This window comes from Vulpes vulpes, chromosome 12, assembly GCF_048418805.1.
Source record: "Vulpes vulpes isolate BD-2025 chromosome 12, VulVul3, whole genome shotgun sequence".
Lineage (NCBI taxonomy): Eukaryota > Metazoa > Chordata > Mammalia > Carnivora > Canidae > Vulpes > Vulpes vulpes.
This window is the reverse complement of record NC_132791.1, coordinates 147,107,402-147,134,273: the sequence shown is the minus strand read 5'-3', so window position 1 is coordinate 147,134,273 and position 26,872 is coordinate 147,107,402. Positions and strand designations below refer to the sequence as shown.

Here is a 26,872-nt window from a genome sequence, read left to right as displayed (position 1 = left end):
GATCTTGAGGATGATATGCTAAGTGAAATAAGTCAAACAAAGAAAGGCAAATACTGTATGACCTTACTTTTATGAGTAAATGTTTAGAGTAAAACTTTAAACAAAGAAACAAACTCATACAAAAAGGTCAGATCAATGCTTACTTGAGGTGAATTGGTGGAAAATGGCCAAAAATTCCAATTATACAATAAATAAGCCCTAGGGATGTAAGGTTAACACTGCTGTATGGTAAACATGAAAGTCAAGAGAGTAAATCCTAAGGGTTCTCAGCACAAGGAAAAATTTCTTTTTCTGTACCCAAAATGAGATGATGGATATTAACTAAGCTTATTGTGGTGATCATTTCACAATATACTTAAGTCAAATCATTATGTTGTACACCTTAAACGTGGACAATGCTGTGTCAATTATATTTCAATAAAACTAGAAAAAAGATTTGGGCACTTCAAGTACATTGCACATCAAATTCTTTTAAAAATCTAAAGAAATGTTACATTGATAGTCTAGCGAAGTCTTTAAGAACATGGCTTTGGAGGCAGATAAACTTTGGCTTAAATAATTCTCTCACTTACTAGTGAAGAGTACTTATACCCATTATTTTGTATCTCTAACTCTCAGTGTCTTTATGTGTAGAAGGAAATGATAGTAATGCTTAAGGAGTGATTGTAAGGATTTAAATGAGTTAGTGGAGCCAAATTCTTGGTATATTGTTGGGCAAAGTGTGAATTATTCTAGAAATGGTATTTATTAACTGTGCTATTGCCACTACTATATGAATCAGTTGTCAATGAACTATTATTAATTAATAATAATATAATTGGTAATTATTAATTATATTAATGATTATTTCTAGTAGTGGATGAATAGAAAGTTTGAAAAAGAGAATCTTATCTTATATTGTACATAGATGGCAAATGGAATAAGTTGCCCTGATACAGTGGAGATGGTAAGCGTTACCATTTGATCATAGCATTCTTTTCTGTTGAATTTATTGACTTTAAAATCCTTCCCAAACACACCCCAGGCAGCTAATATCAATCAACTGTAAATGGTAATAGAGATGAACCTCTCAGCCATTCCTGGTTATAATCATCTAAAAGACAAGAACAAGGTAATATGCAATTGAATATTTAATAAACTTTCTCTGATAATGCTCTGATGATGTGTCCTCTATGGGCCATGTGACTAACCCTCCTTGTTCCTGTTAAAGGAAAAAGTATAAGGAAACCAAGATTTATTGGTTATTAAAAAGCGTTAGGTTTTCATTAATAGTAAGCTGTCAGATAGATAGTAACACTAGAATTACTGACAACCAGAGCCTTGGACAGAGGGCAAAGAGCTGGTGGGTTGAGGAAAGGTGAAGCTACTCACCAAGACAAAGGAACAAATACAGGGCAGAACGTGGATGCCAATGGGCAAAGCAAGACTCAGTTCTAGAACAGCTTGAAGCAGGGACAGGATCACAGGTCAATTTAAGGTGTGAGTCAGATCTGTGGCTAAGCCAAAATCAGGGCTCTGGGATGCCTGGGTGGCTCAGCAGTTGGGCAGCTGACTTCGGCTCAGGTCGTGATCCAGGGATCCAGGATCGAGTCCCCCATCAGGCTCTGGCAAAGAGCCTGCTTCTCCCTCTGCCTGTGTCTCTGCCTCTCTCTCTCTCTCTCTCTCTCTCTCTGTTCTCTCATGAATAAATAAATAAGTCTTTAAAAAAACCCTACAAAATCAGGGCTTATAAAAGAAGTAGAGTTAAGGTAGTCATTTAGCAAAAAAACTAGAAAGGCAGGAAGGAAACTGAAAAATACACGTGGGGGAGGGGTGGCCTGGCAAAGGTAGACATGTTAAGTTTGTGATGCATTTTTGAACACCCAAGCAGAAATGCCAGGTAATCTTAGATATTCAAGACTGAAGAGGACAGAACTGGAAAAATGAATTTGGAACTTGTCATAATGCTATCAAAAGACATAGTACTGAATATGCTCCTTGAGCAAGTGAAAAGAAAGAGAAGCCAAGGACTGAAATGTGGAGCCATCAACCCTTCTTTTCAAAAAGTAAAAGATACTGATAGGAGTATCACTAAACTAGGAAGATACAGATGACCCAAAACAAAGTGAAGAAGATGCTTTCAGAAAGCGTTGCAAGTCGTGCTAAGAGGTCAGTAAGATAAGGACTGAGCGCTCATCACTGGATTTTGTAAGATGTCCACTGACCACCTTGACAAGAGCATTATCAGTCTAATAGTGGCTACTAAGGCTTGATTAGAATGACTATAGAGAGATTTGGAGTTGCTGAAATTAGAAGAGATGAAATGTTAGAAGATTTCCATGAACTGTGAAGTGGCTTATGTGCGATAATTTTGTTACAACTGATGGTTATGGTAAAAAGTACTTAACTTTAATACTTCAGGCTGGTTGGTGTGGATAAGTAACTAGCTGGCAGATGAAGGTGGTCTGTTCATGACAGAGACACATCTTAAGGATATTTTCAGATTACAAAAACAAATTGTTTTTTCTCCTTCTTGTCCAAGTCTCTAGATATCAGGTAGTGGCTGGAAGTTGACAAGTGCAGTAAACACAAGTAAGGTAAATCTTTGAAATGGAATTGATACATAAGAAAATGCAGAATTTGTTCACTTGTAGGTTCAAGTATAGACATAAGCAATAATTCATTATCTTCAGACATTAAAATTTGGTTAATTAAGAAGCTATGGAAACTTCCATTAGCTATGGATAGTAAATCTGATAATACATCTAACAATTACTTGGGCAAAATGAATTTTGGATTCCTATGTAGCCACTCGGGTCAATTACTAAAATATTATTGTATGCCTAGTATGTGTAAGGTCCTCTGAGCCCATCCCCACTAGTAAGTGCAGCCAATTCAAATATTTCACAGCACAAAACTCAGAATATGTGAGAAACCTGTAACGTTTTGATTGTCTCTGACGAATTTAAAATTCCTCAGTAGCCTCCATCCCATTAGGCAAGAGGAAAAATATGCTTAAGTGCATCAATCAAGAGTATTTTTCAGTTAAATTTGTTTCTTTGGGTAGCCCTGGTGGCTCAGAGGTTTAGTGCCACCTTCGGCCCAGGGTAGGATCCTAGAGACGCAGGATCGAGTCCCACGTCGGGCTCCCTGCATGGAGCCTGCTTCTCCCTCTGCCTGTGTCTCTGCCTCTCTCTCTCATGCATAAATAAATAAAATCTTTTTTAAAAAATGTATTTAAAATCTTTTTTTAAAAATGTGTTTCTTTGGTTTAAACTTGCTCTGTTTAGGGTAACTGCTCATCTTTCTGGGGTGTCCTCCTCTCCCCCTTTTCTCAAGGTTAGTCTTTTTTGGAAGATTTGCCTATTCCCCTAGTGATAGAGGTACTCCTGTACCTATCCTGTCGTCTGGATCTCTGTCATCCTCTGATACAGTGTGGTTGCTCTGTCATTCAGCTGGCACCCACTGCTACTGTTTGCAGCTAAAGAGACATCTATAATGTCCTCAGCTGCTGTTGTCCTCACATGTTCATGTCTCTGGTGCTGGTGACATCTTGTTGGCAGCTCTATCAGGTGGCCCATTTTCACCTTCTTGGGACTTTCCGCCCCAATCTAGTCATTAGGAATTTTACACAGCCAGAACCATGGGCTTTCTGGTTCCTAGTGGCAGGTCCATCCTACAGTCTCTTTTGGCAGACATGGCTCATGCTCCTACTGTCTTCCACAGCCTTTTGTGTATCTACAGCAAACCTAGGAATTCTCTCCTTTGCAACCTGGGCTTCTTCTTTTATTTTTTTTCAACATGGACTTTTTATGAAACTGAGGGCACCTGTCTTCTTCCACCTTCCTATACCTCTCCACTATCTCCAACTTGCAGCCTGCTGGTACTGTAATCAATGCAGGGCTGCTTGGGTTAAACCCATCAGCTTATTCTCTAGTTATTTCTCCAACCTCCCCCACTGGGGTTTTAGGCCAGAGATGATAGCCAGACATACATGTCTCACCTCCCCTCCTAACTCTTCTTTCCTCTCCTCCAAGGCATTTCCACCTCTTGGTATCAAAAGGATTCTATCTCTTTTCCTCCTCTCTAAAATAGTCTTCACATACATCATTTTCTTCTCCCCAGGGTGATTTATATATTCCCCTTCCTGAGACCAAAATGGCAAAAGAAAACTGAGAAACCAAGAGGGGAAACCCACTGGGAGATATTTCTTTAGAAAACAAGATAATTGTTCCTAAAGAACTGAGTTTATGAGAGGTTGCTTGTCCTTGGAAACTTAGAAGCTAATCAAAGAGGTAAGACAATATGTAAAAAATGGTGTAATGCCAGTGTTGCTGATGTCATGGTCTCTCCAGAGGCCAGCTCAGCTAATGGGAGGGCAGCATGTGAAGCGCCCCCTCCTGAAACACTGCCAATAATGGCAGATCAGGTAAGCATCAGGTGGGAATTCAGTAGGTTAGCAAAAGGTTCTTAGAGAATTCTGGGCAGCATTGTATTAAGTTAATTCCTTTTTCTCCCCCCCAGGAGGCATACTGCCCCGAGCAAAAAAGAATTTTGGACAGCCTGTCATTTTGCAAACTGATAAATGTGAATTACCTCCAGCCCAGTCAAAAATATCCTTTATTACTCACATCTTACTTTCAGCTGAAATATAACAAGTATAGGGCATGTTCTTTAATAGTCTTCCAGAAAGGAACTTGAGCCTACAAGATCCATTTAAGCTTTTCCCTATGAAGGAATGTCCTTGTACAAAGCTATGTGTCTGTGGTTTATATGTCAATCGTTTTTCCTTGGGCATTTATCAGTGCAGTGAATACAGTTACAGATATAATCTAGGCAATTAGATTTCCTTATTTTGATAATACATTAATTATTCTGTTTGTCTTTATTCTTTTATGCAGTGTTAGGTTAATATAATGGCAAAAAGATATATATGTCTATATTTACATATATAGTACAAATATTAAATGTATACATATCTGTATATATTTACACACAAACATACACTATGTAATGTCTATATAAAATATAGGTATGTAGTGTGTAAATGTAGGACATGTATAAATATAAATTTCACATGCACACACACACACACATTCATTCATACATTTGGGCAAATATAAAATACCAAGGTTCATATTGCAGTGTTCCTATGTACACATATTTGATGCAGATGGAATCGTTCATGCCTTTGAACCTCTGCCTATGTTGGTTCCTTTAGCCAGAAATGCTCCTTCAATCTCCTTCCCCTCTCAAACTCCTTCTTATCCTTCAAGAATCAGTTCAAGATCCACACCTCCACTATGCTACTATTGTGCTGGATCTCACTAAAAAATTTCTTATATGTCTGCTTTCATTATTTTATAAACCTGTCTCTCCTCCTAGACAATGAGCTCTTTAAGTCAGGAACTGAGTCTCATTCAGAGTCTCATTCAGGTTTGCTCTGCCCCAGACCCTAGCCCTTGGGCACATACTAAGCCCTCAATAAACATTTTATGAAGGAGTAAATGCAGCCCTTGAATAGTAATTAAGACTTTGATGTGAAAGGACAGAGAGCGCTCCCCTAACCCGGGGTGGGAAGTGACTTTGAGGAAGGCTGGAACCTTTTTCTAAGATAGAGAGAAGTTAAAGGACTTGGGCCTGGATTGTGGAGATGCTTGGTGAATGGAGACCGCCTACTTGGGTATCATGGAATGATGACATCCAAATAGCTTTTGTGTCTAGACCTTGAAAACTAACATGATACAGTGTGATTACTTTTTGAAATTCAGAAAAATCCAGACCAGTATCAAGCTGGTTGAGTGTTGGAAATGTAGGTAGTGGCTTTAGACTTGGACACCCCTCCCCATGTTACCATGTGACATTGGCAGATCATATAATGTTTCTGGGCCTTAGTTTCATCACTTGCAAGGGGACAGTGGGAGTGGGATGGGGTGAATAACACCTATCTTAGAGGGTGTGGGGGAAATGGGAAATTTTACCTGAAGTATTTTGTATGATATGTTAGTGAGTGAGTCAGGGGCCAGTCAGGAAGACTGCAACTATTTCAGGTCCTTCAAATCAAGATTTAGTGTAGAAACTTAGCTAAAGAGGAAGGTGAGGAAATCCAAAGATCAACTACACCACAGGGAGCTGCCACAGAGATAATGGGAGAGGACAGTGTTACCGGAGACCAAGAGTGAGGTTACCCAACAGAAGATGAAACCACATCCAGCAGGAACTGGAACTATGGAGGAGGCACAGCTATTCCTGGAGAAGACTCCATCTAAGGCAGAGAAAGGAGCAGAAATACCTTAGCTTATTTTCCCTCTGCCCTCTTGTCTCTCATCAGTGTGCCCCACTGTCTGAACCCAGCCCCTTTGTAATAAAAAGCAAGGTGGGGAAACAGAGAGAAATGAGTCTGAAAGGCAACACTCAATTCATTACCACAATGGGTTAGGATTAGTTTTGGCCATGAGGGATAAAAGATTCAAAATAACGATGGCTTAAATAGGATAGAAGCTCGTGTGTCTCTCACGTAAAAGCCCACATAGGTAATTTAGGGCTCTTATGACATTTTATAACATCAGAGATCCGGTAGTCTTTCATCTTGATACTCCTTTGTGTGTGGCCTTGATCTCACAGTCCAAAGTGGAGGCATCTGTGTTTCAGGCATCAGGATGGTAGAATGGACAAATAAAAAGAGAAAGAGAAGCACATATACATTGTCTGGTAGAGCAATGTTTTTTGAACTGTGGGTCATGACTCACTAGTGGGTCATAAAATCAATATAATGGATAACTTTTAAAAACTAAAGATAATAGGGGATCCCTGGGTGGCTCGGCGGTTTCACGCCTGCCTTTGGCCCAGGGCACAATCCTGGGGTCCCGGGATCGAGTTCCGCGTCAGGCTACCTGCATGGAACCTGCTTCTCCCTCTGCCTGTGTCTCTGTCTCTCTCTCTCTATGTCTATCATAAATAAATAAAAATAAATCTTTTTTAAAAAGTGATACAATGTTAGAAAACAGTGCTTCATTTAAAAAAAAAACTAAAGAAAATAGATGATATCAGAGTATTTACTAGACAGTAAAGGTTAAATATTTCTTACATGAAACTTTTGTTTCAGAAATATGTATGAGTGTCTATGTGATATAAATAACATAGCAAAAAAAAAACCAACAACATAATGTAATACAAAATGTATTTCTTATGTAAAGTTCAAAGCATTTTTATAAAGTTTCTGCTTCACTTTGGTGTCATTTCATTGGCCAGAGCTAATCACGTAGTTGTAGAGAATTGCAAGAAGCCCTGAAAAATGTATTCTTTCTTATTGGTAGCCATTCACCTGGCTAAAATTAAGGATTTTATTATAAAAGAAAGGGAGCTTCAACAGTCAGGGACAGCTAGGCTTCTGCCACAGAGTCATTATTATTGTTGTCTGCTCTTACTGTTACTATTGACTATTATTATTGACCAAAAGAGCCATCTCGCTCAGAGGGTGACTCTTGGAAGTTTAGTGATGACATGTTTCGTGCCTGGACCTCCACAATCTATGTGTGAGTCTTGCTTTTCATATAGTTTTCTTGTTTGTAAAATGAGGATAGTAGCAGTGTATCTCATTAAATTTTTGGAAAGACTGAATGAGGATGAGTGTCAACAGTCTAGCAGAGTGGATGGCACCTCCAAAGGGCTCAGGGATTTTGGGTGCAGATATTAGCACTGGAGCCCAGAAGCAGAGTATGTGGGAGGGCACCAGAGTGGTGGTACAGTATTTCCAGCCAATATCCATTCTGATGTTGAAGCAGTTGCTACATTCATGGCAAATCATGTCTAGTCCATAACAGCAGATGGGATCTGGCCCAGGAATGGGATATTAGCCAGCAATGAGGAGCAATAGAGAACAGCAGAACTATCTGGAACTTGACCTTGGGCTCTTCACTGACCAGCAGTGGGTTGTCACCCACAAAAAGAAGCAGCAGGTTTTAGTACTTGGAGTCCTCCAAGAAGGGCTTCAGGGCCTGGCGAGGGAAGATCTTCACCAAGATCTTGTGTTTCCAAAGCCAGTGCCAGGCAACAAGCTTGTTCTCCATACTCAGAGCCTCATTCTGGCAAACAGCTACCATTTGGATGTCTCAGAAGGAAATCAAGGTTTGAACTAAAAGTAATTCTCAGGATTCAAGTAGAATTGCAGTAATACCCACAGTATCTAGCACATAGTGGGCCTAGATTATTTGTTGGATGAATGAATAAGTGAATGACCAAAATAGAAAAGATGTGAGCTAAATAGCTTTTTGACTATCACAAAATTTCTTTTTTTCCTATTGCTGATGTGGCATAGAAAAGACAAGGTTATATATAACTAAGAAATCACATTGAGGTTGAACATATTTTCAAAAGGAAAATAATTGTCACACTCTTTCATTAAAAACACATAACTTTTTCTTTCACCTTCTGTATATGATGATTACTCTTTTAACACTAATTAAACACCCACCATGTGCTAAGTGGTAAACAGACCATGTGAGCAATAGTGTTTCTACTCTCACAGTGATGGGCAAACAAACTTGGAAGAGAACTCAATAGGAAGCATGAAGGTAAATTTGATGTTTAATATTAATCTTATTGACACAGTACTTTCAGAGAAAGTTACGAACCCTATTTATTTAGAAACATGAAAAAAAAAAAGGGACTCCTGGGTGGCTCAGTGGTTGAGTGTCTGCCATCGGCTCAGGGCGTGATCCCGGGGTCCTAGGATTGAGTTCCGCATCAGGCTCTCTGCTCAGCATGGAGCCTGCTTCTCCCTCTGCCTGTGTCTCTGCCTCTCTCTCTCTCTCTCTGTCTCTCATGAATAAAATCTTAAAAAAAAAAAAAACAGAAACAAAAACAAAAAGAAACATGAAAAAAAGATAAACGTTCATCTATTGGCAGAAGGAGAAAGCCACCAAGCTGTTAACTCACAAGTGTATGAGGCATACCTGCCACATCCTTGCTCTCTAGCATACACCAGAGCGCCTGGTGTGAGTGAATGATAAAGATTTTAAAAATTGGAATCTGGCCTGCCCCATTTGCGACTAGTTTACTTATCTAGCAATTCAAGTGCAGGGTCAGCTGGATGACATTGATAAAATAGAAAATCTCCGCCATTCATGCTTCTGATCATTTAAGATGTGTTATAGTTAAGTTTCTGTGTTTCGGCTTTGTACACGTTCATGGCTCCACTTTTCTGAGCATTAGTTTCCTCCACTGCAAAATGTATTTGATAATAATATGTACCTGGTATTGTGAAGGAGGAGAGCACTGTAATTCAGAGTGATGGCCTGGATTTAAATAATGACATCATCATATAGCACCTGGAAAGCCTTTGACAACAAACTTAATCTTGCTAAACCTCAGTTTTCTAATCTGGAATATGGGGTTGATTATACCTATGAAAGAGGGTCTTGGCAAGAATGAAGTAAAAAAATCCATTGAGGGCAGCCCAGGTGGCTCAGCAGTTTGGCACCTGCCTTCATCCCAGGGTGTGACCCTGGAGACCCTGGATGGAGTCCCACGTCGGGTTCCCTGCATGGAGCCTGCTTCTCCTTCCGCCTGTGTCTCTGCCTCTCTCTCTGTCTCCTCTCTGTGTATTCTCATGAATAAATAATAAAATCTTTTTTAAAAAATCCATTGAAAACAACAGTGCCTGGAACCTAGTGAGAGCTCAAATGTTAGCTATTATTACTGTGTCTCATAGCTTTAGGGATTAAATGAGATAATTCCATTTAAAACAGAGCATCATGCTTAGAACTTTGTAAGCACACAAAAAGTGGCAGCTATTAATATCATTTCTATATATAGTCATCGCATCACTACTATGTTTGTGTAACTCATCTCTTCTACTGTAGCCTTGATCTGTGGTTTAAGTCTCTCCTTGCTATTTTACTTTGTGTATTAACAAGTCTTGCCTCCCTAGCGAGAATATAAACTCAGAGCAGCAGTGCAGTCCCTTGAGTATAGGAGATGCTCGCACTACAGTTATTTTGATTTAGTTTATACAGAATTCTATTACTCTTAAATAGTTTTTAGAAAAATTTTAAACTTTTGGTAAGATGGAAAGAACTATACTGCTTATTATGGCCAAAGTGTCACCAAGCTCATGGGAAGAAAGTCATCTGAGTTCAGTATACAGAAGTGACTAGTTAAGAGTCAATTCTTGTTCTTTGCTTTCTAAGATACCTTAAGTTTGTTTATTTTAAAGGTTTTATTTATTTATTCATGAGAGACACAGAGAGAGAGGCAGAGACATAGGCAGAGGGAGAAGCAAGCTCCCTGTGGGGAGCCTGATGCAGGACTTGATCCTAGGATCCCAGGATCACGACCTGAGCCAAAGGTAGATGCTCAACCACTGAGCCACCCAGTGCCCCTAGATGCCCTAAGTTTAATTTATTACTATTAGGTTTATAGAAAGCTGTGAGGGTTCTTATTAAAGCACTGGATATTCTTTTTTTCTTGTTTTCTAAACTAAAAACCTGTATCACACTTTTCCTTAAGAAATTGAAACATCCTAATTAAAAATATTTAGATACTTTTGAGTTGTTATTTAGTCAATGAATCTAAGTAAAGTGTCCCTGCCTTAAATCCATCCTCCACACAACTACAGCATACTTTTTCTAAAATGTGATTTCTCTACCTAAAAACCTTTTGTAGTTCCCCAGCCCTCCCAGGAGAATGTCCAAATCCTTGGCCAAGGACCATGACCTCTGTCTTTATCAACAGCGATGTCCACTGCCCCTTCCCACCTACTGCTATAGAAATCCCCAACTTCTAGTTCCTTTCTTCATATTTTGTTTTGGTCTTTGTACATTTTTAAATGCTGTTCTCTCTTCCAGGGATGTTTTCTTTTGGCCTAAGTAACCTCCACCTATTCTTGGTGACACTCCTCAAACAATATGTCCTCCAGGGCATATCTGACTCCCCTCCTTGGATTAAGTGCCTCTTTCATTGTACCTGATGTATAAACTTTTTCTCTAAAGCCCTAAGAGGGGCTCCCTATTATATTCATTAATTCAGTAGGTACTTCTTGAATACTTACTATGTGCCAGATATTATTTCAGACATGAAGGATATGTTGACAAAAAAAAAATCATCAACGTCATGGAGCTGACAATGGACAAAGCAAGTAAGCAAACATACATGTGTTAGACGGTGTAAGTCCAATAGAGAGGTAAGGTAAGGTATAGGGAGTTCCTGGAGGCAGCAGTATAGGGGCTACAAGCTTAAATGGAATGGTGAGGGAAGGCCTCCCCTCATATTTGAATCCAGACTAGGAAGAGGTGATGTGGGGAGATAATCCTCCATGGATTTCTTGCATTTTTGCATGCCATGTGAGCAAGGCACTAACTGGCCTATTATTCTGCATTATATTTTCAATGATGTTTGTTTAGTGAACAACTTTGTCAGGTAGTGATAGTGTCTCTCTTTGAAGCAAAGGGGAAATTGTCCTGTCCAGTGCATTAAAGATATCTTCCTCTGGGGCAAAGGGCAGTTTTGTTTGCATTTCATATAAGTAAGATTTGGGTTATCTAAGCTTGGGGTCTACCTTCTTCGATGCTACCCAAAGTATGTGGGTGTCACCTGGCCCTTTCCATGTTGCCAGTGGGAATTGGGGCTTGGAGAAGGGGCACAAATGCTGACCCTCTGGCTACTGCTATTGATGAGTAATAAAGCCTTTTGTCTCTACCCTTGGAGCCTCATGTCTTCTGCCAGCGTCCTTGAGATTGTGGTAGGCCGACTTGTTGGCCTGCAAGTAGAGTAAAACCACAGACTCTTTACAGTCTTTGACAGTGAAATGCAGATATCTGGAAAAAGAGCATTTAGGACATGGGGAATAGCAAGTGGAAAGGCCCTGCGTCACTTGCAGTACGTGATATTTTTTTTTTTTTCCTGTCTTAAAATGCTCTGACTTCCTCAATAATTATGAAGTTCTTAAGGACAACCAATCTTACACATTTTTGTATCCCTAGTAAAACTACAAGTACGTAGCAAATTCTCCATAAACGTTTGTTGAAATTAAAAATAGTTGTCCCTTGGAAATAAGAATGTTTCTTTGGCAGAGACCTACTGGTGCCAGGTATTTTTCTTTCTTTCTTTCTTTCTTTCTTTCTTTCTTTCTTTCTTTCTTTCTTTCTTTCTTCTTTCTTCTTTCTACTTTCATTTAGAGAAAGGCACATGACAGAGAGGCAAAGGAATTTAATTTGGAGTCAAGCTTCGTTTTCATCTCAGCTCTGCTGCTTACTAGCCTGTAACCTTGGGCCATTTACTTAATCTTTCTGATGCTCTGTTTCTCTGTATATGAAATCATGATGATAATTTTGTCTTCTCTGTTTTGATGCTGAAATTGAAAAAACATAAGAAACATGCTAAGCATTCAAGAAATATGTTGCACCATATACAGTACCCTTGGTAGGGTTCCAAAACTTCTATTACTGTTGTTTTATCTTTACTAACTCCCCATTTGAAGAGGAATGGGAAATCTGAGAATTCCTAAAGTCACTTGGAAAACCAGGGAGACTCTGTATTCTAGGATATTGTGTAGACCATTAGCCATTTCCATTCATTTTTCTAAAAAGATTTTATCTATTCATTCATGAAAGACACAGAGAGAGAGGCAGAGACACAGGCAGAGGGAGAAGCAGGCTCCATGCAGGGACCCCGATGTGGGACTCGATCCAAGTCTCTAGGATCACGCCCTGAGCCGAAGGCAGACAGTCAACCACTGAACCACCCAGGTGTCCCCATTTCCATTCATTTAGCAATAAAGTACATTTGCGGAGATCTGAAATCCTGTGGAAGTTAATGAGCCAATGATAGAATCTGCCCTTGGAGTTACCTATCCTAGTCTCCTGAGCTCCCTGAGTTCACAGGTTCAATGTAGTTTGCAGCCAATTATTGTTTTGAGTGGGAGGCCTGCCAGCAGCATTAGTTTGAGAATTTGTTGCTAAGTCGGGCTTTGTTTCCATTTTAGAGCATGCAAAGGGGAATTGTGGTGGCTTAGAGACTCCATACCACAGTTTTGGAAATCTGACCAAGAGTTCCTCAGAGCAGTTTTACATGGAGTTTTTCTGTGGTGAGAACCTTATCCAATGAGTACCATGAACTAGTCTATCACTAAAATGGCTTGGTCCCCCCCCCCCCCAAAATGGAAGAGCAACAGTTTGATGAGGAATCTTGGTCTCTTCATTTTTAGCAATCAAGGAACTAAATGGTTTGTGCCCCCTCTTTGCACAGAATGAATGATTAATAGATTTTCTTAAAAATCTTTCCCCTCAGTTGCCTGGGTGGCTCACTCAGTTGAGCATCTGACTCTTAGTTTCACCTGAGGTCATGATCTCAAGGTCCTGGGATTGAGCCCGGGGTCTGGTCTGGGGCTCAGTGGGGAATCTGCTTGAAATTCTCTCCTCCCACCCTGCCCTTCTCCACTTGTGTGTTCATGCTCTCTCTGTCTCAAATAAATCTTTGGGAAAAAATCTTTCCCCAGTTCTTTGTTCCAATGTCATTTGGGTTTCTACTCTGGTCTGGAATCATGCTAGATTCTGTGGCAGTGAATGAAACCAACACAGTCCCTGACAGGTGATTCTGCTGCAGGTGGTTGTAGACCACACTTTGAGAAACATTAAGTGCTCACTTTGGCAACACATATACTAAAATTAGAATGATACAGAGAAGATTAGCATGGTCCCTGTGCAAGGAGAAACATTAAGATGGAGAAAACAGACTTGCAAATGGACAATTACAAGGTCACATGTTAAGTACTGGAACTTCTGGGGAGGAAACCAGTAATGAACAGGTGTCCAACTTAGTCACAAGCAAGGAGTACAGGAGCACTCTAATGAGAAGGTAAAGCCATCAGTCAAATTTCACAGTGGTCTACAGTCGCCTAGGGACAACTGTGGCCTACCTGCCAATCATTTCATCATTTTTTAAAGTTCAAATAGCTACACAGTCAGTAGTGTCTTCACTATATAAAATAGATGACTGAGCTTGATCCTTAGGATTCAAGACAGAGGGGAGGATAAAGGAGTCTCTTATTAATAGAACATGTGGACTGGGATTGGAACCAGAAAGTTAGTTCTTAGGTCTGGGTGATGTCTCTTACAAGCCATCTGTTCTAATATTCTACTCTCTCTTCTCTCTGGTTGACTTTCTTAATTCATTTGTGGTGTTTGCTCCTTCCTAGCTTCAGTGTGAAGAATCATACCCACTATTTATTGGGTGGTTCTGTGTAGTGGGTGCTATGCTAAGTGCCTTTTCACAACTCTGGGTATTATTGTTTGTATTGTATAGATGAAGAAACTGAGGCCAAGAGAAGTTAAGCTTTATAGAGATGACATAGCTAATAAGTATTATTGTTGGGACCTGGACCCAGGTTTTCTGATCCAAAGACCCATGATTTTTGCTACCATGTTATATGGCTGTGTGGTTATATACACATACCCACACCCACACAGATGGTTCTGTATGTATATAAGGATTATCTATTTCCTGCAATATGAGGCTCAAGGCTCCTATGACTCCTTATGTCTTTTTATTTTTTTTTTTTAAAGATTTTATTTATTTATTTATTTATTCATGCGGGGGGGCAGAGACACAGACACAAGCAGAGGGGAGAGCAGGCTCCACGCAGGGAGCCCGACACGGGACTCGATCTGGGGTCTCCAGGATCACGCCCTGGGCCGAAGGCAGTGCCAAACCACTGAGCCACCGGGGCTGCCCTCCTTTTAGTTTCAACTACTACTTCTTTTTTAAAAAAAAAAAAAAAAAAAAAAGATTTTATTTGCTTATTTGTGAGAGACACACAGAGACAGGCAGAGACATAGGCAGAGGGAGAAGCAGGCTTCCTGCAGGCAGTCTGATGCAGGACTCAACCCCAGGACTCCGGGATCACAACCTGAGCCAAAGGCAGACACTCAATCACTGAGCCACTCAACTACTACTTCTTCTTCTTCTTTTTTTTTTTTTTTTCAACTACTACTTCTTTATTTATTTATTTATTTATTTATTTATTTATTTATTTATTTATTTTTTAATTTATGATAGTCACAGAGAGAGAAAGAGAGAGAGGCAGAGACATAAGCAGAGGGAGAAGCAGGCTCCATGCACCGGGAGCCTGACGTGGGATTCGATCCCGGGTCTCCAGGATCGCGCCCTGGGCCAAAGGCAGGCGCCAAACCGCTGTGCCACCCAGGGATCCCCTCAACTACTACTTCTAACTACTTTTTCCTCTTAGTATTTTCTAAAACTTTTGAGAATAAAAATTTGTTTGGTCCAGCTAATCTTTTTGTCATGCCTTGGCATGTGATAGATTGGCTACCTTCATGTCACATGCCCACACTGTTCTAATCATTTGCCCGCCACCCCCAGAAGGCAATCAATGCTGAACAGGGGCCAATGTGGGGCAATATGATTTATATGGACTCGGAACATCAAGGATTAGTAGTTTATCAAGCAAAAAACTTTTATTGGTCTATCACATACCAATTGTGTGAACATTTTGACACCAGACTAGTAGCTCAGAGCTTGCTCTTTGGTGTTTAAAGACCTGGGTTTGCATACTGGTATCACCATCTAAAAGTTGTATTACCTTGGGCAAATGACTTTATTTCTAAGGTTTTTCTCTACTGGCAATATAGAAGATATCACATGACTCTTCCTGGGTATTGAGAATCTTTTGGGTATAGACACTGGGCTAAATATTAGAGCTCCTGGATGCATGAGTTACCATCCTGAGGAGCTTTGTTTGCAGTCTAACAGCAAGCAGTTCAAAAGATTCATTGGTGGGAGGAAGGGGGAGGGCTGTAAAATGCATACTGCAGGACTTCAGTAAATTTGGGATGGAGCACAGAATTCAGAGGTTTGTTTGTTTGTTTTTTTTAAACTTTATTTATTCATGAGAGACACGTGGAGAGAGGCAGAGGCATAGGCAGAAGGAGAAGCAGGCTCCCTGCGGGAAGCCAGATGCAGGACTCAATCCCAGGACCCTGGGATCACAACCTGAACCAAAGGCAGACACTCAACCACTGAACTATCCAGGCATCCCAGGATTTGGAGTTTAAGAGTGCCTCAAGGTGGTGGACCTAATGAGAAACGTTAGGATGGAGAAAACAAGGCTTTCAAACAGATAGTCACAATGCTGCTTGTTAAATGCTGGAGGACATTTAGTGCTCAGAGAATACCCAAGAGCTTTGGAGCCGGAAAGGAGGAGCGATAAATTCTGTGTCTGTGGGGTGGATAGTGTGAGAGAAGACTTCATGGAGGTGACATCTTAGTTGGATAAGGACTTGCCAGGTGGAGAAAAGGGGAAGGTTTTCAAGACTGCTAGCAAAGGTGTTTTCTAGAAGTGGTGAGGCATTTGTTGGGAGTTGGGACAGAGTGGCTTCAATAAGCCTAAAAAGACCAGAGCACAGATAGCTTGTTTATTGTGTTAACTTTATTTCTCTGTGATGGGAAATCAGAAATGATTAGGTTACTGAGTTACAAGTTCAGATTTGACTTTTAGAAGGATAACTTTGGTTTCAGTGTGGAGAACAGAATAATAGAAGTAAGGAGGATTGCATATTGACTGGGGAGGAGGCTGTGGTCCTAATGCAGGTCAGCTGTGACAAGGAACTGACGGAAGTGACGTCAGCCGATGGGCTACAGATGGAGCACTGGGAGGGGCATGACACATAGGCAGGGAGCTGGAGTGGAGGCAGAGTGTAAGAAGTCTAGTTTGGAGAGCAGCAACATCCACCCTGGTGTGCAATCAGATGCAGATTTAGGTGGAGAATGAGAGAAAGCAGTACTGAGTTTTAGTTAGGTACAGCTATTAGAGAAGCTAGTGAACAGTTGGAAAAATGGAAAGCTAGCTCAAAAGGGAGATGGGGCTTTGTTTAGAAGTTTGCAAAACTCTGATGTCTTGGTGATAATTGAAGGCATGAGTATGTGTGAGAGTTCTCAAAAAGAACCTTACAGTGAAAAAGAGGGACATAGGATTGGAATTTCAAGAAATAGGACCCCAAGAAATACCAATATACAAAGGGTAGGCAAAAGCAAGAGAAGCCATTTTGGAGTTCCAGAAGGATAGCTTAGAGATGTCAGACAACTTTGGTGAGAGTAACCTTGAAGAATCCAGTACAAAACATTAATACTGCCATTATTTTAGGTTTTTTTCCTCTCACTACACGGTCTAAAATGTTTCACTGATTGCCATGTACAATAACATAATAATTTAAAACAAGTTATAGGATCATTTCTCTGTCAAATGCCAATTCAATTTTGGGGACGGAAGACAACAGGTAGATTTTTTTTTTATCCTATCATTAATTAAAGCTTCATTTTTACAGCACTGACTGTGCGTGGTACTGAGCTAAGTGTGAATGGTGGAGAGGTGGATTGGTCTCTGCCCTCAAGCTTACCTAATTCTAGCATGTGGGAGTTAGGTAAGGCATCACAGATACTGAATGATGGTGTAGCAAGGAGTCTGTTGTCCCGACTTAAGGGAGCATAGAGTGAAGAGCGTCACAAAATAGAAACATAGGAGGCAGCACTGATTGGGAAATTCAGAATAGAGCAATAATCACGAGGAGGCATTGGGCCAGGAAAAGCTTAGAAGAGGTGGATTTTAAAATTTATTTATTTATTTATTTATTTATTTATTCATTCATTCATTCATTCATTCATTCATTCATTCATTCATTCCTGAGAGACACGCAGAGAGAGGCAGAGACCTAGGCAGAGGGAGAAGCAGGGTCCCTGTGGGGAGCTTGATGTGGGACTCGATTCCAGGACCCCGGGATCACGACCTGAGCCAAAAGCAGACGCTCAACCACTGAGCCACCCAGGTGCCCCAAGAAGTGGGTTTTTAATACAATGTAGTCAAAGAAATATAACAGAAGGTTTTACTAGAAAGCGCAAAAGAGCGCTCACGAAGTCCAGGTCCTAGCGCTACTATATTCCCTTAGGTACCCCCTCGGCAGGCCCGTCCACCTCCCGGGGCAGGGCCCTGTTCTTAGGAACCCGCAGCAGCAACCTCACAGCCCTTGGGAGGACGCAGGGCGGCCTTGCCATACCCCTCCCCACCCAACCACCCACTTGTTCCGGGGCTCCCCTCAGGTGATTGCTAAGAAAGCCTGAGCCCGGAGTAAACGGGAAGGTTACCCCTGCCTCCCCGCGCTTCGCAGATGCGTGGGGCCAGCTCCCTTTCGGTAGTTTTGTGGGTTTTGTTTTGCTTTTGATGGGATCAGATGGCTCATCTCCAAAGGGAGACAGAAAGAGCTACGTCGTACTTAAGGGCAGGATCCTTGGAATCAGACGTGCTTAAATCCTGGACCGGCCTCCTGTCCCTTGGGTGACCTTCGGCAATTTATTCCACCTCTCCCAGCCTCAGTCTGTTGACACCTAAGAGTCCAGGACAACGACAGCTCCCTCCCGGGCATGTGGCGGGATTAAAGGCCAACGCGTAGAGCCCCAGCGCGCAGGGCCGGGCACACAGTAGCTGGTTAAGAGAAGAGAAACCTGTTGGTCGGCCCAGCCGCGGCCCCCGAGCGCCCGCCGAGGTCCCTCCCGCCTTCCCCAAGTCCGCCAGGCTCGAAAGCCCCGCGCGCCCCAGAACTGCCAGGCTCGCCGGAGGGGCGGGCCTGGGACGGGTGCATCCCGGAGTCGGGGCTCGGGCAGCGGAGCCGGGCTGCGGCGCGCCGCCTCGGGCCGCCGGGAGGTCGCGGAGATCCGCCCCCGCCCCCGCCCCCGCCCGCCGCGGCTGGGGGCCGGCTCGGAGGCGGGAGCCGGGCGAAGAGGGCGGGGCGACCGCGGGGATTTCCCCGCCCCCCTCCCTCCTTCCATAAATCACCGCAGTCGCTGCGGCGGCCGCGCCGGGAAGTGCACGGAGCCGGAGCGCGGCGTGGTGGCACCAGACGCCTCCCATTCCCCCGCCGCCTGCCTGCTCGCTTTCTCTGGTTGTTGTTTTTTTTTTTTTAATTCCTCCGCGCTCCCTCCTCGCTCGGGTGGCTGCCCAGGCTCGCAGCTCGGGCGCCGCCGCCGCCGCCGCCGGGACTCGGGGGAGGGAAGGCTCGGCGGCTGCAGCCCCGGCTGGAAGCCCCGCGCCCGCGCCCCCGCCCCGCCCCGCCCCCGCCCCGGAGGCGCCCCGGGGAGCGCTCGGGCGGCCGCTTCCTCTCCCGCCCGCGATGGTGGCCGCCCGCGCTCCCGCGCCGTAGCCGGGCGCCCCCTAAGTTTGGGAGCCGCGGCGGCTCGCAGAGGCGCCTGCAGAAGGGCTAGAAAGTTTTGCGGGGTGCGCCGCGCGGGCCCCGGGCGCACCTCCCGCGGCTCCCTCCCCGCTGCCCGGCGCCTGGAGCCCGTCGGCGGGGCGTGGGGGGAGGCGGCATGGCCCGCGAGCCGGAGGAGGAGGAGACGGCGGGGGCGGCCGCCCGGGCCCGCGGCTGCCGGGGCTCCAACGGCCCGGCCGGGGCCGGGGCCCGGGCGCGGCGGCCGCCCCTCTGGCTGCTCTGCCTGGGCGCGTGCTGGCTGCTGGGCGCCGCCGCCGCCGCCGACGCCGACTTCTCCATCCTGGACGAGGCGCAAGTGCTGGCGAGCCAGATGCAGAGGCTGGCGGCCGAGGAACTGGGGGTCGTCACCATGCAGGTAAGCGGCCCCTTTCGCGGCCCCCGAAGTTGCCAGGCATGCCGCCCCCCGCCCTTCCTAGGCGCAGAGCCCGGCCCCTTCCCCAGGACGGGTCCCGCGACCGTGCCCGCACCTCTCCGGTACGTTCGGAGCCCCTTGGCCGCCGGACACCTCTGCGCCCTGCACAGACCCACACCCCCCCCGCCGCCCCCTTACACATCAACTCCTTTCCTGCACATGCACACAGGTACCTCTCCCCTTCTCCTCTGCAGAGGCTCCTGCCCTTTGCACGAAACCCATTCTACCCCCCACCCCAGCCCCTTTATCTCAGCGAGGATTCAGCGGCTCCTCTCAATCTCCGTCCCTAATCTGCACGTATTTCGCCCCGCAGTCTTGTCTTCACCGCCCCCCGCCCCCCCCACCCCCCGCATCCCTGCAAACTCCCCTCCGCTCTTTGTGTACCCATCCCGGGGCGCGCAGCCCCGCCTGGCCTGGCCGATTTCCATCCCCTGCCCCACCCCCTTGACCGTCCCCCCGTGTCCTCCAGACCGAGGCGCACGGCCGGGCACCGGGGAGGAGGGCACCGCAGTGTGCGCGGGCTCCCGGGCCGCCTGGGTCCCCGCGGAGCCAGCCTCGGGAGTGCACCCTGCGCTCCTTTGCCCGGCCAGGGTGCTTTGGGGGAGGGGCTGGCCCGGTAGATTCTCGACTCTGTTTGGGTGTGTGTGTGGGGGGGGGATTTCTTTTTATTGCTTTCCGCTGTTGCTGTGGTCGTTTGCGCCCTGTTCGCTGTATGATTTTTGTTTTGTGTGTGCCTTTTTGGTGCAGATAAACGGGGAGACCGTGAATAGGTTTCCATTTCTCCAGATTGTTTACCGTGTTGGCCCTCCTCCGCGGTGGAAGGGGCTTCTGCAAGAAAGATTGCCCGTGGCTAAGATTTAATCCTGAAGGTGTTACTAATAACAGTAGTGAAGATTGCTGAACAGCAACCACCTGGAGATCGTCCTGCCATGATTTTTTTTTCTTAGCCAGAAAAGCCCAGTCGATTAGGAGAGGTTGAGGTGACATTAAGAGCCTGCAACCTTTGCTATAACATTCCAATGTAAAACAAACAAAAAACCAACCCTCCCCCCCCAAAACAACAACCTATTCCCTTCTGCATTCTAATAACAATAATGGTGATAAATGTGGGCTTTGAAAGAGCAAAGTTTCCAGGAATGTGCTCCCAGAATAGGTTTCTGATTTCGAGTCTTCTGTGACCACCCCTCCACCTCCCACCAGGCGAGGTGTTTTGAGTCACTTTGGGATTCAGGTTTCCGACGTCTTTTTTTTTCTTCTTTAAAAACCTTCCTCCCTATCATGCCTCCCCCCTCAACCGAGTCTTCTCCCAGGATGATAGTTTTCCTAAAGCCACCCCTGCAGACCCCTCTCACTGTGGGGGAAGATGTTGGGCTTGTTTTTAGGTGAGATTGAGGAGTGGATGGTAATCTTGAAAGGTGATTTCTGTATTTGTAGACACCCGGCCATGAAGTGCAATAGAGTCGGATATTGCTTCATTTGCATAACAATAGCCAAGCTTTTTAGGATACATCATTTAGTTGTCCTTTTCTGTGCAGATTTTTTTTCAGGTTCAGGTTCTGTTACACTTTTTTCCACATGCATTTTCTGATGATTGTTGACCGTTCTTGGGAGTGAGGTGACTTTTAGAGGAAATGGAACTAAAATGTTAGGAAGGAACTAAGATATTTTCCCTCCAGTGGTGAATGTTTCAGTTCAGAGCACAAACAGTTGTGTTTTTGCATAGTGACACCTTTTAAAATAAAGAAGGTTTAGTATGTCACAGTTTCAGACTGTTCATAAGATTAGGAGGCATTTGTCACCTTCACCCCATCACTAGGGCTGGACAAGGGATCTTAAGTCTCCTTCCCACCCCCACCCCCTTCCCCATATAAGCTAAGGACTTGGCCTTTTCTAAGATGCTGACAGCAGTTTTACTATTTCTCACCCGATCCTTGACAAAAGGTGAAATTGGATCCCAACACATTGTCATTCAGGTAGGAATCCAAAGCAAATGTACTTTTAAAAGGCTTCCCTGTTGAAAAGGGGACACTTTAGAAAAAAAAAAAAAAAAAAAAAAAAAAAAAAAGCTCTGATCTGTGGGGGGTGTGTGCCCAAATGGCCCTGTATCTCCTCCCTACTGGCCTCTTTCTAGCACCTTTGCAACCTCATTGTGGAAACTGGCCTCCTGGGGACAGGGTTTTGTCTGGCAAAATGTGAAGTGGCTTCTCTCCTTTTTTTTTTGAAAGGAGAAGCGCTTACTGTATTTAAATTCCTCTCCTTGAGCTGTACATTGATCTGCCACTTGCCTCCATCTGGGAAAATTGGGGATAGAGTCTCTTCATTTTGTTAGACTGCCAGCTTTTAGGGGGAGGAATACTTGTAAAATCTAAGGCAGGTTAGATTTTTGGCCCTTGGAACAAAGATTTTGAGCCTCACGTTTTCCCCTGTAAACCTCTGGGATTTGTTCAATGGGTCTGAAATTACGTGGGTTTAGGTATTTAAAGTAAGGATTATATAGTCCTCCCTGGTGAAATGTTGGGTTTTATGGCTGTAGAGCTCTTCTGTCGTTCAGAGGTAGATAGCCTTGTGTGGGTGTCAAGGCGAGCCAGGGTCAGACTTCGTATGGGGATGGGAGGGGCTGGGGAGGACCTATGCAGATAGGAGGGGATTTGGGGGCAGGTTATGTCTCTTTGCGAGGAAAAAAAAAAAATACTCCCATTCAGTTAAGGATTGACTCTTCATTTGACCTTGGCCTTTCAAGCACTGTGCAGACCTTTCAGGAAAGGACCATATCGATGAGAAACTTTGTGCAGGTCAGTTTATATGTAAAAAGCCTATTTTCAGACTTTCAGATCCTGCCTGCTCATATTCTCCAAAGACCATTTTTAATTTTGAGAAATGGTGAAGTAGCACTCAAATGAGGCCTTTTGCCGCCTTTTTGAATGGCAGCACGTACTGCTTTCTCGCAGGAGGTTGCAAGGGGTAATTTTACAAAAACAAAAATCAGGCCGCCTTTCAGCACTGTAGTTTCCCATGGCATGGTTGTTGTGCTTGCTGATAGACAGCTTTTCAAACTGTCTTCTCTATCTTTAAAGATTTTCTTGGAGAGGTTTTCTCATGAAGGCCGCCCGCTCCTGGGTTGGGTGGTAGTTGTTTTTTTTTGTTTGTTTTTTGTTTTGTTTTGTTTTGTTGTGGTTCATTTGTAGTAATGGACAAAATTAAAAAAAAAAAAATCTTCAAATGATTTGCACCAACTAATTTTGCCAGTGCCCTGGGAAAGCTGCCACTGAATCCTGCCTCCCCTGGCAGCAGACATCATACATCATGGGTAAAAGTCAAAAACCTAATCATCATCTCCTCAGGGGTCTGGTGGAGTGAAGCCATCAACGTTGAGATGTGGGGAGCAAAGAGTGGCTGTGGCAAGGGAAACTTGTTTATGCCTATTCCCTCCTGCAATACGGGTTTTGTTGTTTGTTTGTTTTTTAATCAAGCAGCGTCTTGGCATAGAAAGGACTTGACATTGGGTATTTGGAGATCTGGGTTCCGGCTCTGCCACTTACAAGTTGGGCAATCTTTAACTGCAAGATTGGGGATGATGGATTCTCCTAGAGACTGGCTCTGTGGACTTAATGGAAATAGTGCGTGTGAAGGCATTTGTTCCTGTGCAGCTGGGCCTGGAGAGTGTTGGTGGATGTGGCGGTTCGTAAATGGAGAGATACTAATTGAAAGCTTACTGTGCACAGAACCCTCTGCTAGGTGTTTAGGGGGGTTATAAGGAGGTATGCTGGCATAAGCCCTGGAGGAGTTTGTTCTGGAGGAGGGAAGATTGCAAAGGGAAAATTGGTTAAGTAACAATGTCTGCTTGTTAGGAGGCATATCTGGCTCTGGCAGCCATTTCACCAGGCACTTATAAGGCCCATTTAACATTATATGACAATACAGGCTTCTTAACAGCAAGGGCCTGGCACATGGCCAGTCTGCCCGCCTTGATATGAGCTCTAACTCAGCTCTGCTGGGCTGGGCAGAGTCCCTGTGAACTTGGCAGACTTACCAGCAGGTTGGTCAGACAGCTGCTTTTTGGGGCCTTGAGGGGGGCGGGGCTGGGGTGAGGTGAGGAGGGCCCTTCCAGTAGGGGCCGAAGAAGGACGAGAAGCACAAACTGAAACTTCGACTCGAATTCAGCAGCAGTCAGGTCAGCAGCAGTCAGGTCAGATGTGACTTTACGGACTGAAGGGCTCAGCTGGGATGAGGTGCTGGGTGAAAATCTAGAGCAAAGTTGTAAACGATTGGCTGCTGCTCAAAGTGAAAAGGGAGGCCTCCGTCTGTACCAGAACAGCATTGCATAAACTCTGTATGTACCAGAACAGCATTTGCATACATTCAGCAAGCTTTGGGCAGGGGGGCTTCTGTGCTGTGAAGGGCCTTGGGGGAGACTCAGCGGGGAACACAAACAAGGTGAATGAGTGTGTGCCCGTAAAAGCTCTGGACTGATGATGAAGACCAACACAAAGAAGGCGTCATGATTTAGGGGGTTGGCAAGAGACAGAGGCAGTAGAATGCAGTGGGTGTACGGTGGTAGAGTGAGGAGCAAGGTATTCTGGGAGCAGAGGAGGGCTGCCCCAACCTTTCTGGTGAAGTCCGGGAAGCTGGTTACTCCTTTCTTAGTTTTTTTCAGTGAACTGTGAACACAGAGAGGTCAATCCTGACAGTAGCAGCCTCAAACATGAAGGCTGACCAGGTCAGGAGTTGACCAAACAGTTCTCCTATCCTTTGGTGGCACTGGACAAAGGGACTTGGTATGAGTAGGGATGGAGCTGTGGCTTCTGTACCTCTTCATATGGCCTATCCTAGCTCACTGGCCATCACCCTGGAGCTCCTGTGGTTATTGGACACAAACATCTTGGTGGCTTAATGATAAGCACATGCTGATTTGTAGTTTTATTTAGGTAAGATTTGAATTGTCTCCTAAATCACGTCTGTTATACCAGGAATGGCATATTTTAGGATAATTTGAATGTGTACTTAAGCAATAGTGAATGTCTTACAGCGGGGGGAGCCCCTGTATTTGGAAATAATGTGGTTTTATTCTATGCCCTGTGTAAAAATATAAGCCTTAGTGGGAAAAATTACTGACTTGCTCTCGAGTATTTGGAGTAGAAGAAAATTGACCATTGATGGATGACTCTGAATTGACTGTGGTAAGAGAGAACCAAGGAAAAGCATGTTAAATGACTTCTGGTGGACTATCCCTGTTGTGCATTGATACTCTTTCCCACTTCCTCTCCACTAATACCTGTCATGGTTGGCATCAGTTCCTGTGCTTATGTTTTTCCTTCCAACTGTGCATGAGTCTGGAGGTGTATGGGGGAGGGGAAGGAGATGGTTTCACAGTTTATAACTTGGTGCTATTTCTGGTTACTGCTTGAGGAGTTCCTTCCTTGAGCTTAAGTGGATGAGCAGACAGGAACTTTGCAGAACTCTGGAATTTTGGTATTACATGCAGTGGGATTTATTTTAGATCTGCTTGGACCTGGTGTAAAAATACTGAAATTCAAAATATGAAAAGGACAACAGAAACAACAATTTTGACTCCACTAAGTCATTAACTCTAAGTTCCAGCATGTTGTTGAATTGCTCTGAGTATTAGTGTCTTCATGTTTCATTGATTGCGTTAATGAAGGGAAGTATCTTTTACAAGAGAAGTGTCTAGCACAAGGTCTAACATAGGAACAGTCAATAAACAGAAGTATGAGACCGTCTTTTTAGTGCCAAGACACAGAACCTGTGAGTCTTCTGAGCCTGAATGAAACCAAAATCAAATCTTCAGAACCTGCAGATTTGGGGGGTCTGAGGTAGGTCCCAGGGGTTACTGAAGTGGGGTGCACAGACCTAGGGATGTGGTGCAAAACCATTCTTTGAGGTTTATGAAGAAAAGATTAGCCCTGTTAATAGTATTTACTTTTAAACTTTTCATTACAAAGATTTGGAGAAGAAAGAGGATAGCTTAACCATGCCCATGTACCTCTTACCCAGCTTAGACAGTTAGCAATGCCTGGTCAGGCCACTGTTCTCTCTGCCTTTGCCTCTACTCACTCCCCAATTGTTTTTGAAGCAACTTCCAGATCTCCCCTTTTATTCCATACTTTATTTTTTTTTCCATCCAGAATAAATTGCATCCTTATTTCCATATTTTAAAATGTTTTAGAATATGCATAATGGCATACTAGTATATGGAATTTAACAATCCACAGATAAGGACAAATATTTGGAAGCTGTATATTTTTAAAGTGTTTTATGGGGACATGCCTGAATTTTTTAGCAAAACCAGCACTAGGCCCCTCCAGCTCCCTACACATGGTATCTTTATCTTTGCTCAGCAACCTCCTCAACCTTCCAGAAGTAATGCCCAGGCTTCTTCTGGAGGGCCTTCTCTGGGACCCTTTTCTCCCTGTGCCTTACACAAGCTGTCTGGCTTTCTGCCCAAGGCTCTGAGGATGTTTGTTTCTTAGTGGGCAGCTTCTGGTCTCTGCACATGTATTTGCTGCATCATGGACCACATCTTCTCTTTACATCTGTTCTCTGCCCCTTCCAGAGGAGGCAGGAGTGAGAAAGGGACAAGGCAAGATAAGCTGTAAGAGGTTGAAGGGGAAAAGGTGGACTGTATACCTTTTTGTCTCCTGAAGAGTCTATCAGCAAATATTCAGTGGGTGCCTCAGTGCAGATTTGGAGGCTGGAAGAGCATAGGAGAGGCAGAGAACAACCCAGTGCTTTCCCTCTGGGAGCTCTTGTCTTTTCAGGGAGGCTAAACCAGTTTCTGTGGGTCAAAATAGAATAGAAAGAAACAAATGCCAGAATATGGGGTCTAGATTATACCTTGGGCTAACAGGGGTCCATTGGGCAAAGTGAGTGAGGTAGGTCAGTGGGGAATGGTGCCGGCTGTTGTAAACTGGCGGGTACTACTGTCCTCCAATTGTTGCCCGCTGGCAATGTGGGTCTGGTGATGCCACATGACTTTTTCAAGAGAAAGTGGATATCTGGTTTTTAGACAAAACTCTAGATTCCTAAAAATGTTGGCAACCAATTCATATTTTTAAAAAAATCCACAAAGATTGTGGGCCAAACCAAACCTGTTCTAGGCTGGATCAGGCCAGAGGCCACCAATTTGCAGTGACTGGATTGAAATTACTCAGTGGGCTCCGGGAGGTAAAAATCAGTGCATGTGTATTAA

The 26,872-nt window shown here is 44.1% G+C and overlaps 1 protein-coding gene and 1 non-coding gene across 2 annotated transcripts in view; both read left to right on the top strand.

Moving 5' to 3' along the window:
* The first annotated feature begins 13,613 nt into the window (after positions 1-13,613).
* LOC112907926 (U6 spliceosomal RNA) lies at positions 13,614-13,720 on the top strand. Its single transcript, XR_003232835.1, has one exon. It is a non-coding gene; the product is annotated as a U6 spliceosomal RNA (small nuclear RNA).
* A 5,511-nt stretch (positions 13,721-19,231) lies between these two features.
* CACHD1 (cache domain containing 1) overlaps positions 19,232-26,872 on the top strand; it is a 206,389-nt gene continuing 198,748 nt past the window's right edge. Inside the window, exon 1 of the mRNA XM_025983262.2 lies at positions 19,232-19,608. Coding sequence (XP_025839047.2) covers positions 19,351-19,608 — 258 coding nt within the window. The 5' untranslated portion in view covers positions 19,232-19,350. The remainder of the gene's footprint in view (positions 19,609-26,872) is intronic.